General features: G+C 42.6%; 1 protein-coding gene across 1 annotated transcript; it reads left to right on the top strand.

Annotated features, from left to right (window-relative positions):
* The first annotated feature begins 10,208 nt into the window (after positions 1 to 10,208).
* Positions 10,209 to 13,713, top strand: LOC106561675 (shaker-related potassium channel tsha2). The gene has a single exon (XM_045688473.2). The coding sequence runs from the start codon at positions 10,773 to 10,775 to the stop codon at positions 12,222 to 12,224; it is 1,452 nt and encodes a 483-aa protein (XP_045544429.1). The 5' UTR covers positions 10,209 to 10,772; the 3' UTR covers positions 12,225 to 13,713.
* The last annotated feature ends 8 nt before the right edge of the window (positions 13,714 to 13,721 follow it).

Genomic DNA, 13,721 nt, shown 5'->3' with positions numbered 1-13,721 from the left:
TCCCTGAACAGTTGCATATCGCGGGGACTATTCCATGCTATTGCAGTCCGCCACAGGATGTTTTTGTGCTGGTCAAGGGCAGTCAGGTCTGGAGTGAACCATCTGTTCTTAGTTATACATTTTTTGAAAGGGGCATGCTTATTTAAGATGGTGAGGAAATTACTTTTCATCACATTCCCACTGGGAATGTGATGAAAGAAATAAAAGCTGAAATAAATCATTCTCTCTACTATTATTCTGACATTTCACATTCTTAAAATAAAGTGGTGACCCTAACTGACCTAAAAACAAGGAATTTTTACTAGGATTAAATGTCAGGAATTGTGAAAAAAGGAGTTTAAATGTATTTGGCTAAGGTGTATGTAAACTTCCGACTGCAACTGTTTATACTGTATTATATTGTAATGTACACTGCTCAAAAAAATAAAGGGAACACTAAAATAACACATCCTAGATCTGAATGAATGAAATAATCTTATTAAATACTTTTTTCTTTACATAGTTGAATGTGCTGACAACAAAATCACACAAAAATAATCAATGGAAATCCAATTTATCAACCCATGGAGGTCTGGATTTGGAGTCACACTCAAAATGAAAGTGGAAAACCACACTACAGGCTGATCCAACTTTGATGTAATGTCCTTAAAACAAGTCAAAATGAGGCTCAGTAGTGTGTGTGGCCTCCACGTGCCTGTATGACCTCCCTACAACGCCTGGGCATGCTCCTGATGAGGTGGCGGATGGTCTCCTGAGGGATCTCCTCCCAGACCTGGAATAAAGCATCCGCCAACTCCTGGACAGTCTGTGGTGCAATGTTGCGTTGGTGGATGGAGCGAGACATGATGTCCCAGATGTGCTCAATTGGATTCAGGTCTGGGGAACGGGCGGGACATGTCCATAGCATCAATGCCTTCCTCTTGCAGGAACTGCTGACACACTCCAGCCACATGAGGTCTAGCATTGTCTTGCATTAGGAGGAACCCAGGGCCAACCGCACCAGCATATGGTCTCACAAGGGGTCTGAGGATCTCATCTCGGTACCTAATGGCAGTCAGGCTACCTCTGGCGAGCACATGGAGGGCTGTGCGGCCCCCCAAAGAAATGCCACCCCACACCATGACTGACCCACCGCCAAACCGGTCATGCTGGAGGATGTTGCAGGCAGCAGAACGTTCTCCACGGCGTCTCCAGACTCTGTCACGTCTGTCACGTGCTCAGTGTGAACCTGCTTTCATCTGTGAAGAGCACAGGGCGCCAGTGGCGAATTTGCCAATCTTGGTGTTCTCTGGCAAATGCCAAACGTCCTGCACGGTGTTGGGCTGTAAGCACAACCCCCACCTGTGGACGTCGGGCCCTCATACCACCCTCATGGAGTCTGTTTCTGACCGTTTGAGCAGACACATGCACATTTGTGGCTTGCTGGAGGTCATTTTGCAGGGCTCTGGCAGTGCTCCTCCTGCTCCTCGTTGCACAAAGGCGGAGGTAGCGGTCCTGCTGCTGGGTTGTTGCCCTCCTACGGCCTCCTCCACGTCTCCTGATGTACTGGCCTGTCTCCTGGTAGTGCCTCCATGCTCTGGACACTATGCTGACAGACACAGCAAACCTTCTTGCCACAGCTCGCATTGATGTGCCATCCTGGATGAGCTGCACTACCTGAGCCACTTGTGTGGGTTGTAGACTCCGTCTCATTCTACCACTAGAGTGAAAGCACCGCCAGCATTCAAAAGTGACCAAAACATCAGCCAGGAAGCATAGGAACTGAGAAGTGGTCTGTGGTCACCACCTGCAGAACCACTCCTTTATTGGGGGTGTCTTGCTAATTGCCTATAATTTCCACCTGTTGTCTATTCCATTTGCACAACAGCATGTGAAATTTATTGTCAATCAGTGTTGCTTCCTAAGTGGACAGTTTGATTTCACAGAAGTGTGATTGACTTGGAGTTACATTGTGTTGTTTAAGTGTTCCTTTTATTTTTTTGAGCAGTATATTTTAGTCAATGCCACTCCAACATTGCTCGTTCTAATATTTCTATATTTCTTAATTCCATTATTTTACTTTTAGATTTGTGTGTATTGTTGTGAGTTGTTAGATATTACTGCACTGTCGGAGCTAGGAACACAAGCATTTCGCTACACCCGCAATAACATCTGCTAAATATGTGTATGTCACCAATAAAATTTGATTTGTGTACTGATGGTGCACCATGACAGTGAAGCCTGTAGAGCTGTTTAACACTGTGTCAGTGTGAAAAGTAGGGAATTAGCTAGGAAAACGGACAAATCAAGAACATTACATTGCTATACTGATTCTAATAAAAACTCACAATGCACAAAAAAACCATCTGAATTATCGCTTAATTTGGCCTCTGGTTTAATCGTTTGATTCAGGTGTAGTGTGAATGAGGCAAAAAGAATACCTACTTTTGGCCAGCTCTCTCTCAAACGGTACACCAACTGGCGAAAGCTAGCTAAGTTAATTTACTTCTGCTGAAACAGGACAAAAAGGCTACAAACAACAGCTGTTAGATAGTAATAATGGCCACTTCATATCATTATCTGACAGATAGCTACAAGCTGGAGCTGAACTGGTTGTGGTAGCTACTAGCTAGCTAATTCATTCACCTCAGTCAAGAGGGGATGAAACATTAGCTAACGTTACATGTAAGTTACACTACTAGCTCAGCACTGGGAATAAACACTAGTTTCTTTTTTTTCTGTTAAGTTAAACAGCAGTTACCTTACCAGCTACATCAGTCATCTAAAGTGTAGCCAGTTTCTGCTCTGCTTGCTTTTACAACTTGGAGAATGAGCGCAACACATACAGACTGACAGCAGCTGCCTCAGTTCAACTCTCCTGTGCTGGTCCAGCCAATCTTTCAGAAGCTTTGCCTTCACACAGCCTGTCCGACCACTCTGAGACATCCGCATGGTCCTAAAGCACATCAATGCCATTTTTGGTATCACAGTGCAATGATAAAACTGGGGGGACCAAAACTGCAATTTCAGAATGTGTGTGTGTGGGGGGGGGGGGGTCATAACGCCCCCGTCCCCAGTGAAAGTTGCGCCCCTGCTATATACTATACATAACATGAGTTATTACTCAAATAAAAATGAATGTTCCAGAAGAACATTGATGTCTTTCCCTGATTAACAACCGTGAAGAGGACAGCATCTCAGTCTTGGAACTGATCCCTCTATAGATGACAGGCAGGGCTTGGATTCACACATGGGTTCAAATACCATTTGAAATCTTTCAAACACTTTAAGCGTTTGCTTTTGCCTGCCTGGAGTGTAAGTTCGTGCAGCGTTTGCAGTTTGGGAGTATTATGTTGGTCGATTAAAGCCAGGTAAGCTCAATCAAGCACAGAGAAAGTATGTTCAATTATTTCAAATACTCTTTGAACCCAGGTATGTTTGGATTGGAAGCTGCCGTCCGCCAATGCTGTCTACTAAAAAAAGGGCTTGATATGATCAAGCAGTGAAATCATTCTCGGACAGAGCATGAAGGGGAGCCGAGGAGATAGAATGTAGAATGCAGAAGAGGATATTCCCAGGAACCCACAGCCTTCCGGAACTGGAGTGTCGGGTTTCAAAGCCTCTTGCTCCATGCCTGGTTGGTTAGCTACGTATCTGCAAAAACATCGACATCAACTTCAGATGACGGCCTTCTAAAATGGATGCGTGGCAATCAAATCCTTGGGGGACACAGGGGGTGCCTCCTTCCCCACAGAGTAAGCCACTGGCTAGGAGAGACACCTTTGAGTGCAGAGCATTTGCTTTAGGGTGTTTGAGTGCCAGGTGGGCTGGGTTTGCACTTTTGGGACTTTTCCCATTGGTTCCATTGCATCCGCCAAACTCAGTCAAGCACAACTAAAGTATTTGAAATGACTGAATTCAGGTCAGGATGCCTGGCGGTGTCTCCGGCCCCTCTGATTACGTGCTCACATAGATACACGGGGGCTAATGGGGATAGCATATGAACATCTTATCGTTGATTAGGCCAACACTTTCATACTCCTAATGAGAAGGGATTGCACTCAGTCTTGGCATGTCATACATATTTATAATACACCAGGGAGACGAAGGACGAAGGAGGAAATGTTTGACAAGATATAGCCTACTGTAACTCATTTTATTTACTGCCATATCGTGAGATTTTATTCTAACGTTGTTGTGTGACGTTACTCTAAATTAACAATGTAGCTAAACCCTTAGGTCCCCCATAGGACCTTGCTCCTGACCTTACAAAATATGTTTGCTTATGAAACAGAGGTTATTCTCCTTTCACAAAATTAATACAATACACAATAATCTCACAATAGCTGGATATTCCCCACATCCTTAGATATCATTTGTATCTCACCTGCTGGCTGTGTATTGTGTGAGAATAGTCTAAATGACTAAACCCTTATGGTCTTGAGACAAAAGTTAAGACTGCTGTGTAAAAAGGAAACCTGTTTAAATAAGAAGCTTCAGAGACTTCCTACTTCATATCCAACAACATAGTAGGCACAAGAATGGGCTGTTGACTAGTGAGACTGACCTGCTACAAATCCGATATGCAGTGGGGTCCGGAATTATTGACACCCTTGATAAAGATGAAAATAAATAAATAATTCAAATACTGAGCTATATTGTACGCTTAAGAACATTTGGAAATTAGATTATTTTATACTAATGCAATTAGTTCGTTTTCAGTGGGTTTCAAGTCTGGAGAATGAGATGGCCATTGCAAAATGTTGATTTTGTGGCCAATTAAAAAACAGAAATGTGGATTTTCATGTCTGCGTTGGGTTATTGTCTTGCTGGAAGATCCACTTGAGGATAAGTTTCAGTCTCCTGGCAGAAGCAACCAGGTTTTTGGATAAAATGTCCTGGTACTGGGTAAAGTTCATGATGCCGTTGACCTTAACAAGGGATCCCAGGACCAGTGGAAGCAAAATAGCCCCATAACGTCAAAGATCCACAGTATTTTACAGTTGGTATGGTATGGGGTTATTTTCTGCTCATGCATTCTCATTTTAACACCGAACCCAACACTGGTGTGCTTGGCCAAATAGCTATATTTTCCCATTTCATATGGCTTGTATTAATTTGTGGATGTTCGTCATCCATTTAGTACGATACACTACATGACCAAAAGTATGTGGACACCTGCTCGTTGAACATCTCATTCTAAAATCATGGGCATTAATATGAGGTTGGTCCCGTCTTCGCTGCTATAACAGCCTCCACTCTTCTGGGAAGGCTTTGGAACATTGCTGCTGGGACTTGCTTCCATTCAGCCACAAGAGCATTAGTGAGGTCGGGGGCACTGATGTTGGACGACTAGGCCTGGCTTGCAGTCGGCATTCCATTCGGGCAGGTAGCGTTCTCCTGGCATCCACCAAACCCAGATTCATCCGTCGGTCTGAGTGAAAAATGAAACATCACTTGGTTTAAATTATTTTAGTACGCATTCACCATCACATGTACTTGAAATACATTTTTAATGCTATTAAAATTGCAAAATGATTCCAATGGCTTGAGTAACATTTACATTTTTATGAAAGTGAGCACAATGATAGATATTAAGGCAATTTTGAATAAGACCTTAATTGAAACTGTAAAGCCTACGGACTTTGTTTCGATGTCTTTTGTCATTGGAGACTACCTGTGCTGGAGGACATCTGCAAGATGGTGCTGGCAGACTTAAATAATAAATTAATGTCAAATCAATTGCATTAAGTTGTTGTTCTTTTTGTTTGCTGTCACAGTTTACCATAAGGTCTACAACAAAAATACCCCAAAGAAATTTGTAACTAGTACTTAAGTAGTTTTCTCACCGGATACTTTTTTAGTCTTATTTGAGTAGTTTCTCAAGAGTGTAATTTACTCAAGTAAAAATAAGCATCTTATTTAGAGAGCTTTTATTGAAGTATAGATCTTCAGTACTCTACCCATCTGTGCAAATTATACATAGCCTAACTATAACATGTGGGCGAGCATCCACACTGGAGTTAAATGTATCATTCTACCGTAGGCCTACTTCTGTTAATCAACTAATGGTCCATATCAGCTCATCAACTCAGCCAGGGGGGAAAAACTGTAGCATATTACCGTTTCTCACACCTTTCAATATGTGGCTAATAATATGATAGGCTACATTTTGTAGGCTATACATTAGCTTATTTGAATATAATCAAATTAACAAGGGGCCTATTGCAACCATCGATGGCACTAGATTATCGGCAGCTGGTGTCTCGTTAAACCATCAATATGCGCTAAATTCACCAGCACAGCTGATCTTAATTGCAACCATTATTGGTCACCTCATTACAGCTCCCTAAAAGATGTCAGGTTCCCTGTGGCTCAGTTGGTAGAGCATGGTGTTTGCAATGCCAGCGTTGTGGGTTCGATTCCCACGGGGGGCCAGTACAAAAAAAAAAAAATATGCATTAAATGTATGAAATGTATGCATTCATTACTGTAAGTCGCTCTGGATAAGAGCGTCTGCTAAATGACTAAAATGTCAGCGTTACTTTAATCAGAGATATGTATTTAATGGCGGGATGCTCATGTCTCCGCCCTAACAATGGGAGTCGTTGTCCCAAAGGCAGGCAGGCAGGAGTGCAGGCAAGAAGTTTAGCTCTTCATATTAAACCCATAGAAACTCATTTGGCTTATTCTGGAGAGATTGGTCGCTAAATCCGGAGAAATTATGGACCAAATTATGGACCATGTAAAAAAAACTTTTGGTCACTAAATGTAGCTAGAATGAAAAAGTAAAACCAGTTGGCTGGTATGCCCTCACCAGTGGCGGTTCTAGACCATTTCAACTGGGGGGGCCAAGCTGGGGCCAGTTACATTTACATTTACATTTTAGTCATTTAGCAGACGCTCTTATCCAGAGCGACTTACAGTAGTGAATGCATTTTTTTCCCGGTAACAGTTGTACTGTTAGAGGGGCCAGTTACTTTAGACGTTATTGTTGTCATCGTTTTCTTCACTGCATTGCAGGCATTAGCAGGCAAAAGACCATGTTCATAATCATCATCGTTGCCACTGTCTAATAACGGATGTAAAAAAAAAGAACGATAGCAAAAATTAGTTATGTAAAAATTATTTCATACTCCAGATTTAGGGGGGGCCACAAGGGGGTCCAAAATTGTAGTCACAGGGGCACTGCCCCCCCCCCCCCAGAACCGCTAGTGGCCCTCACTAATTGTTTGGTTCTGCCTGCTGTAGTGCTGTCCGGTTACAACATGATGTTGAGGACCATCAGTGTACTCCTGATAGTCACCACCACACAGACACAGCTGTTTCCATTTCAGGATGTTTATATCATTTTTGTAATCTAAATGATTTGGAATCTTATTGGTGTGGTTATTTCAATGCATGCACAACATTCAGACATTTGTGTTACTGTCGACAATAAAAAGTCCTCAGAAACATGGCGTCTTCTCCCTTCAGACGACAATATCGCTCTGACCTGAATGGGTGGGTGCAGTGTCCAGATGTGCATTTCCAAGCGCTCTGATTGGTTTGGAATGGCAGGGCTATGATGGGTGAGGGATAACTTAGGTAGGCTGAGCAGCCAAACTAACGGGACTTAAGGGAAACTGAAGAGGCTGTGAGGGGAAGTTGGGTAGAGAGGAGAGGAGCAAGACAGCCTTTTTTTACACTTCTTCTCTGCCTTAGTCCTGCTTGTAACCAAAGTATTTTGTTATCGGAACAACTTAGTCCTTTTTTAACAGACTAAGGGAAATGTATCTATTTGATAAGAATTATAAATAACTTGTTAACCATAGCAAATCTACTGTGACAATTTACCCGACACTTTGTATGAACGAAAACTAATGTTGGTCTAGCCTACTTGTCACGACCTGACCAATATAAGTTGTTATTTTCTATGGTAGAGTGGTCAGGGCGTGACAGGGGGTGTTTTTGTGTTTGTTCTATGTTCTGTATTTCTATGTTTGAGTTTCTAGTTTATCTATTTCTATGTTGAGGTTTATTGGGTTGACCTTCAATTGGAGGCAGCTGTTCCTCGTTGCCTCTAATTGAAGGTCATATTTAGTAGGGGTGTTTTTTCCTGTGGTTCGTGGGTAGTTATTTTCTGTTTTGTTCTTTGTACCTGACAGAACTGTTGTCGGTCGTTTTGTTGTTTTTGTATTTAGTGTTTCATTAAACGTAAATTATGAACACTTCACACGCCGCGCCTTGGTCCCCTTTGTACGACCCGCGTTACACTACTGTTATTATTTTATTAGTTTCCTATTTATGTTATCCAACATTGTCTGGTATGATCATTTCTTATCAAGATCAGGGTAAAATATCCCTTGACTGTCCATTTGGTAATGTGACCCTAAATCAAGTCAATCGGGGGATTAAGTTATTTGTGCCAGAAGGGTGTACTCTGGAATCGAACCCATGATGACTCGGTATGTCTATATGTGCACACGGAAGGCAGAGGCTCTAACAGCTCTGAATATATTCATGCTTGTGCACTGTGTACATGTGAGCCCTGTGGAACCTGGCATCGACCTCTATGTTGCCTTCCATTCTTGGTGTGAATGACTTGAGGATATCCTGTTGACATGAGGGTCTCCTGCACCCGTATGTGTGTGTGTGTGTGTGTGTGTGTGTGTGCCCCACAGCAAACTGAATAATTTTTTCAGCACACCTATAGTAAACCACTACAGTTACTTATTTACCGATTCACATGTGCCATATTTACTCTGGGAAAGAAGTGAGTCTTTCAGAGGCAAATGAGGTGACTGGTCATCAGTTAGGTCTATTTTCAGCTTCATCGCCGATGGGGAAAATGATGGAGAAATTCTTCAACTGGATTCCTAACAGTAATGATGAAAGCGGCATTCTTAGAACCCTTTTTTTTATTGTAACCCATTTATCATCCTGCAGTAAAGCCATTACTCAGACTGTTTGTTTACTGTTTGTTTCCGTGGAGACAGAAGCCCCCGATGCCTTGGCCTGACCTAGACGGTTGTTGGGTAACAGATTATAGCAGGCGGCACGACGTCCTTTTACACTGACATTTAACTCTGACATCCAACCCTGGGTCTGTATAGATAGAGGGGGCAGTTAAGCTGTGTCCACTATGTTCATGGTCACCCATTCACAAAACATTTGATCACCACAAAAGTGAACTTCATTGGCCATCAATTAGCAAGCTGTTAGCATGGGTTGGGTACATAGGCTATTGCATCAAAAAATGGTTCCCTTGTGGAGTGTAGATGCATAGCCTATCTTGGGTTTGGTGCTTCAGTTTTGACACAGACATTAATCAACTGTGTTCCTAGGAAAGATTGTTGATCTTGTTTCGGATTATTTCTCACAGTCTTCAAAGTACATCATGTGTGAAGCATATGAAACCGGAGCTCCAAGTTGATGGACAATGTTGTGTAAGAGAGAGATGTATTTACAGTGTGGGCCTACCCTACACTCATTTTTAGGAACATGACACAAACAAAAAAGAAAACTCTCCCTTAGAGGGTTGTAGCCATTCTTAATTGTAGAGGTATGTAACGCTGCTTACCACATGTTACTTACAGAACATATTAAACTGTAAACATGGTGCACTTTAATGCACAACTGCTTTTGACTTAGGCCTACATCCAATCTCAGGGGATATTAAAATCTAAATTTGGGGAGCTAAACTCTTGACTACTTCTCCTCTTACAGGCCTCGTCCAGTCGATTCAGAATCAGTGGTTCTTATTAGGACGACATGGGCACCGAACGCAGCACGGAAAGTGTCATTCAACCTTTCTCACTCTCTCTCTCACCTCTCTTACAAACCACTAGCGAGCCGTTCCAGGCCTACTGTTACGGAGGCAACAGGGTCTGAGTGGAGGTTACACTATAATTGGGGTGAGCATACATGTAGCTGTTTTTTTATACCCCCAGTCTCTCTGGGACCCAAATGCTAGGTCACATTTCTGCGAGAGGCCCCCCTGCTCCAAGTTGTAAAATGGAACCCTTTAAGTGCTGGGAATAGGGGGGGGGGGGGATATTTTGGCTGAGGTTTCCTGAAGACGTTATCCACTGTGGGTGCTCAGGTGTCAGTCAAGCTAGCAGTTTCCATTGGCCCGGTCCAGGAGGGCCCCTGGTTGGATATGTGAAGCTGGGGCTTTACACTCTGCTTTCTGCTTTAGTTTAGAGCCCCTAGTAATCTGCTTTAGAACCCCTGTGGTTATTTCAGATTGGTAACAAACATTCAAAATGCAACAGGAAAAAAATACCTTGTAAAATCTACAGAGTTATGATTTTTTTGTGTAGGCAGGGAATACAGTTTATAAGGTTAACTAAAGGACACTTGGACAGTCCTTTCAAAAAAATTATGGCTGTGATTTGTTTGTCTGAAATATGATATTAGAGAACTGATCAACACTGCAAGTCCTGAGTTGAGGAAACTTTAAGAAGTGTAATAGGTGTTTACTAGTTGAGTTAGATTTAACAACATGTCACAGGGAGAGCAGTGAGTGAGCAGGGCAGCAAGTGTCATCACGTCAGTCAACCTGGGGAAGGCATCTGGTAGTTTAAAATGGTGTGAATATGATCAGCATCAGTGTAGACAGCCAACGGTAGCAAGTAGACTCCCTGGATTAGATGTCAGTACCTTCTGCAACTAAAAAGTGTATGAATTTAAATGGAGGAAACCATCAAGAAGCAAACTTTTCCTGGGCAGTAAAAAAAAAAAAATACAGAGAAAGTGATAGTTGGGGCCGTGGAGGTGAGTGAAGCTCTTACCATTGAGAAAGGTAAAAGATGACTGTTGTGTCCTGTGAGAACCAGGACGAGACTGTGGTAGTTTCTCCCCTCTACCAGGATGATTGCGACGCGGAGCGGGGAGATCAGGAGTGCAGCGAGAGGGTCGTCATTAACATCTCGGGATTGCGCTTCGAAACTCAACTGAAGACCCTGTCGCGCTTTCCCACCACGCTCTTGGGAGACCCACGTAAACGGATGCGCTTTTTCGATCCGTTGAGAAATGAGTACTTTTTTGACAGGAATAGACCCAGCTTTGATGCCATCCTCTATTATTACCAGTCTGGAGGAAAGCTTAGGAGACCTGTCAACGTTACCATGGACATTTTCATGGAAGAAATGACATTTTATGAAATTGAAGAGGAAGCCATAGATATGTTTAAAGAAGATGAAGGTATGATCATAGAGGTGGAACGTCCGATGCCTGACAACGAGTTTCAGCGCCAGATGTGGCTGTTGTTTGAGTACCCGGAGAGCTCAGGGCCTGCCCGGATGATCGCTGTCGTATCAGTCAGTGTGATTGTAATATCCATTGCGATCTTCTGTCTAGAGACTTTACCACAGTTCAGGGAAGATACCAGCGCAGGCACACCATTAAGTAATCGCCTTACCACGAATGGGACTACTCTCCATAAAAAACCCAATCTATTCACAGATCCGTTTTTTATGGTGGAGACACTTTGCATCGTGTGGTTTTCCTTTGAGTTTCTCGTCAGGTTTTTATCTTGCCCTAGCAAACCGGCTTTTTTCAAAAACGCAATGAACTCCATCGATATCTTAGCGATTGCACCTTATTTCATCACCCTTGGCCTGGAACTAGCAGAGCAACAGGGAGCAGGAAGCGAGCAGGCCATGTCGTTAGCCATACTCAGAGTCATCCGTTTGGTTCGAGTGTTCAGGATTTTTAAACTTTCCAGGCACTCCAAGGGTCTCCAAATTCTGGGCCAGACACTCCACGCCAGCATCAGCGAACTCGGGCTTTTGATATTCTTCCTTCTCATAGGGGTTATTCTGTTTTCCAGCGCCGTTTACTTTGCAGAGGCAGACGACCCTGAATCGGGATTCTCAAGTATCCCCGCCGCTTTCTGGTGGGCGGTGGTGTCCATGACTACGGTTGGATATGGAGACATGTGCCCGGTTACTATTGGTGGCAAAATAGTGGGATCTATGTGTGCCATCGCAGGAGTGTTGACCATAGCCCTACCTGTCCCTGTTATCGTGTCCAATTTTAACTACTTCTATCACAGAGAGCGTAATGACGAGGAAACCGCGGTGTATACCCACGTGACTTGTGGTCAACAGAACGTTTCGTTCGGAGAGTTCAAATCGACCAGCGACAGCAGACAGTCCCTCACCAAATCAGAGTACATGGAAGAGAATTGTTGCGAGACTATCAGATTAACAAACGTCAACCCATTTGAACATTACACTGGCAAGCTGACGGATGTATGAAAAACAAGCATCGGCCTAGTTGAGCAGGAAAAACTGTCTCCGTGAGTGGCCCCTGAGTACTTTATTAAACGCGCATTTACGCACGCTGTTAGTTGGCATGTAATCTTCAAATATCTTGAATTAATTTGTTGGATACCTACAGTAGGCTTATAGCTTCGTTACAGTAATGCCAGGTCAGTGCCAGCCCTATGTGCATGTTTGAATATTTGCGCGCGTTTTTACTCACGCTATTACTCAGTGTTTTTGTTGTCATATAATCTTCAAATAGCTGGAATTAATTTGTTTGACACCTTCAGTAGGCCTATAGCTTTATCACCACAACAATTTTTAGAACTGGGTTTCTTTTGCATAGCCTATAGAATTTCTGAACTCGGAGCGCCACTGTGTGGTTGAAACGCAGTCGTTTAGCAGACGCTTCTAAGGCAAAAATTCTAACCGCTATTTAGGTTATCTGAACAAATCAAATCAAATGTATTTATATAGCCCTTCTTACATCAGCTGATATCTCAAAGTGCTGTACAGAAACCCAGCCTAAAACCCCAAACAGCAAGCAATGCAGGTGTAGAAGCACGGTGGCTAGGAAAAACTCCCTAGAAATGCCAAAACCTAGGAAGAAACATAGAGAGGAACCAGGCTATGAGGGGTGGCTAGTCCTCTTCTGGCTGAATATAACAGCCAGAATATAACAGCCAGAATATAACAGCACATGGCCTAGATGTTCAAATGTTCATAAATGACCAGCATGGTCAAATAATAATAATCATAGTAGTTGTCGAGGGTGCAACAAGTCAATGCATTATCTTCTTTGAACAGTGTGCAAGACATTGCTGATGATCAAAGTGTGTGTATTATTTACTCATGACTATACATACATTGTCCCTAACAAGCTTGTTAGGAACATTCTGGATTGAAGTGATGGAATATAACCGCACAAAAAAGCATTATCTTCTTTCTACTTGTAGGGTACAAGATCAAAGAGCCTTGCCTTTCTGCTACACTTGAAAGAAAATGCAAGCAATTCCATATATATTTGTAACTGGAAAAGTCAAGATAGTGAACAAACATCACACACTTGTCCCATGAACTACTGGCCAGCAATGTGAGATGACAGGTGCTGCTACATTATCAAATGGAGAGTGCCTTGAAAAAACTACCAATCTGAATGTTCAATGAACCTTTCAATGTACTTTGCAATGTATTCAATGAACTGAAATGACTACTGTGTAGATATCCTGTAATATATTGTTGTAAATATGCCTTTTTTTGAAATGCTAACCTTATGTTCTCAGCTCAGAATCTAAATGCGAACATGCCTTGCTCTGTGTGCCTTTGTGGAAAATTTTGAAGGAACTATTTGTGTAGTCCTTTATTTTATATAACTATTTATTGCACACAAATTCAGATTTAGCTGTAAATGGTCCTTGGGAAGGAATCACTGGTGTTAAAATAACTTGCCCATAGGAATCTGAATTATGTCTGCATGTAAAGAGAAATCAA

This window comes from Salmo salar, chromosome 10 (genome assembly GCF_965601325.2).
Source record: "Salmo salar chromosome 10, fSalSal1, whole genome shotgun sequence".
Lineage (NCBI taxonomy): Eukaryota > Metazoa > Chordata > Actinopteri > Salmoniformes > Salmonidae > Salmo > Salmo salar.
The sequence above is the reverse complement of the archived record's forward strand: the minus strand, read 5'-3'. Positions and strand labels throughout refer to the sequence as shown.

Bases quoted from the DNA above. Each gene is read 5' to 3' on its own strand.
- LOC106561675 (XM_045688473.2), top strand. From the start codon at position 10,773: ATGACTGTTGTGTCCTGTGAGAACCAGGACGAGACTGTGGTAGTTTCT.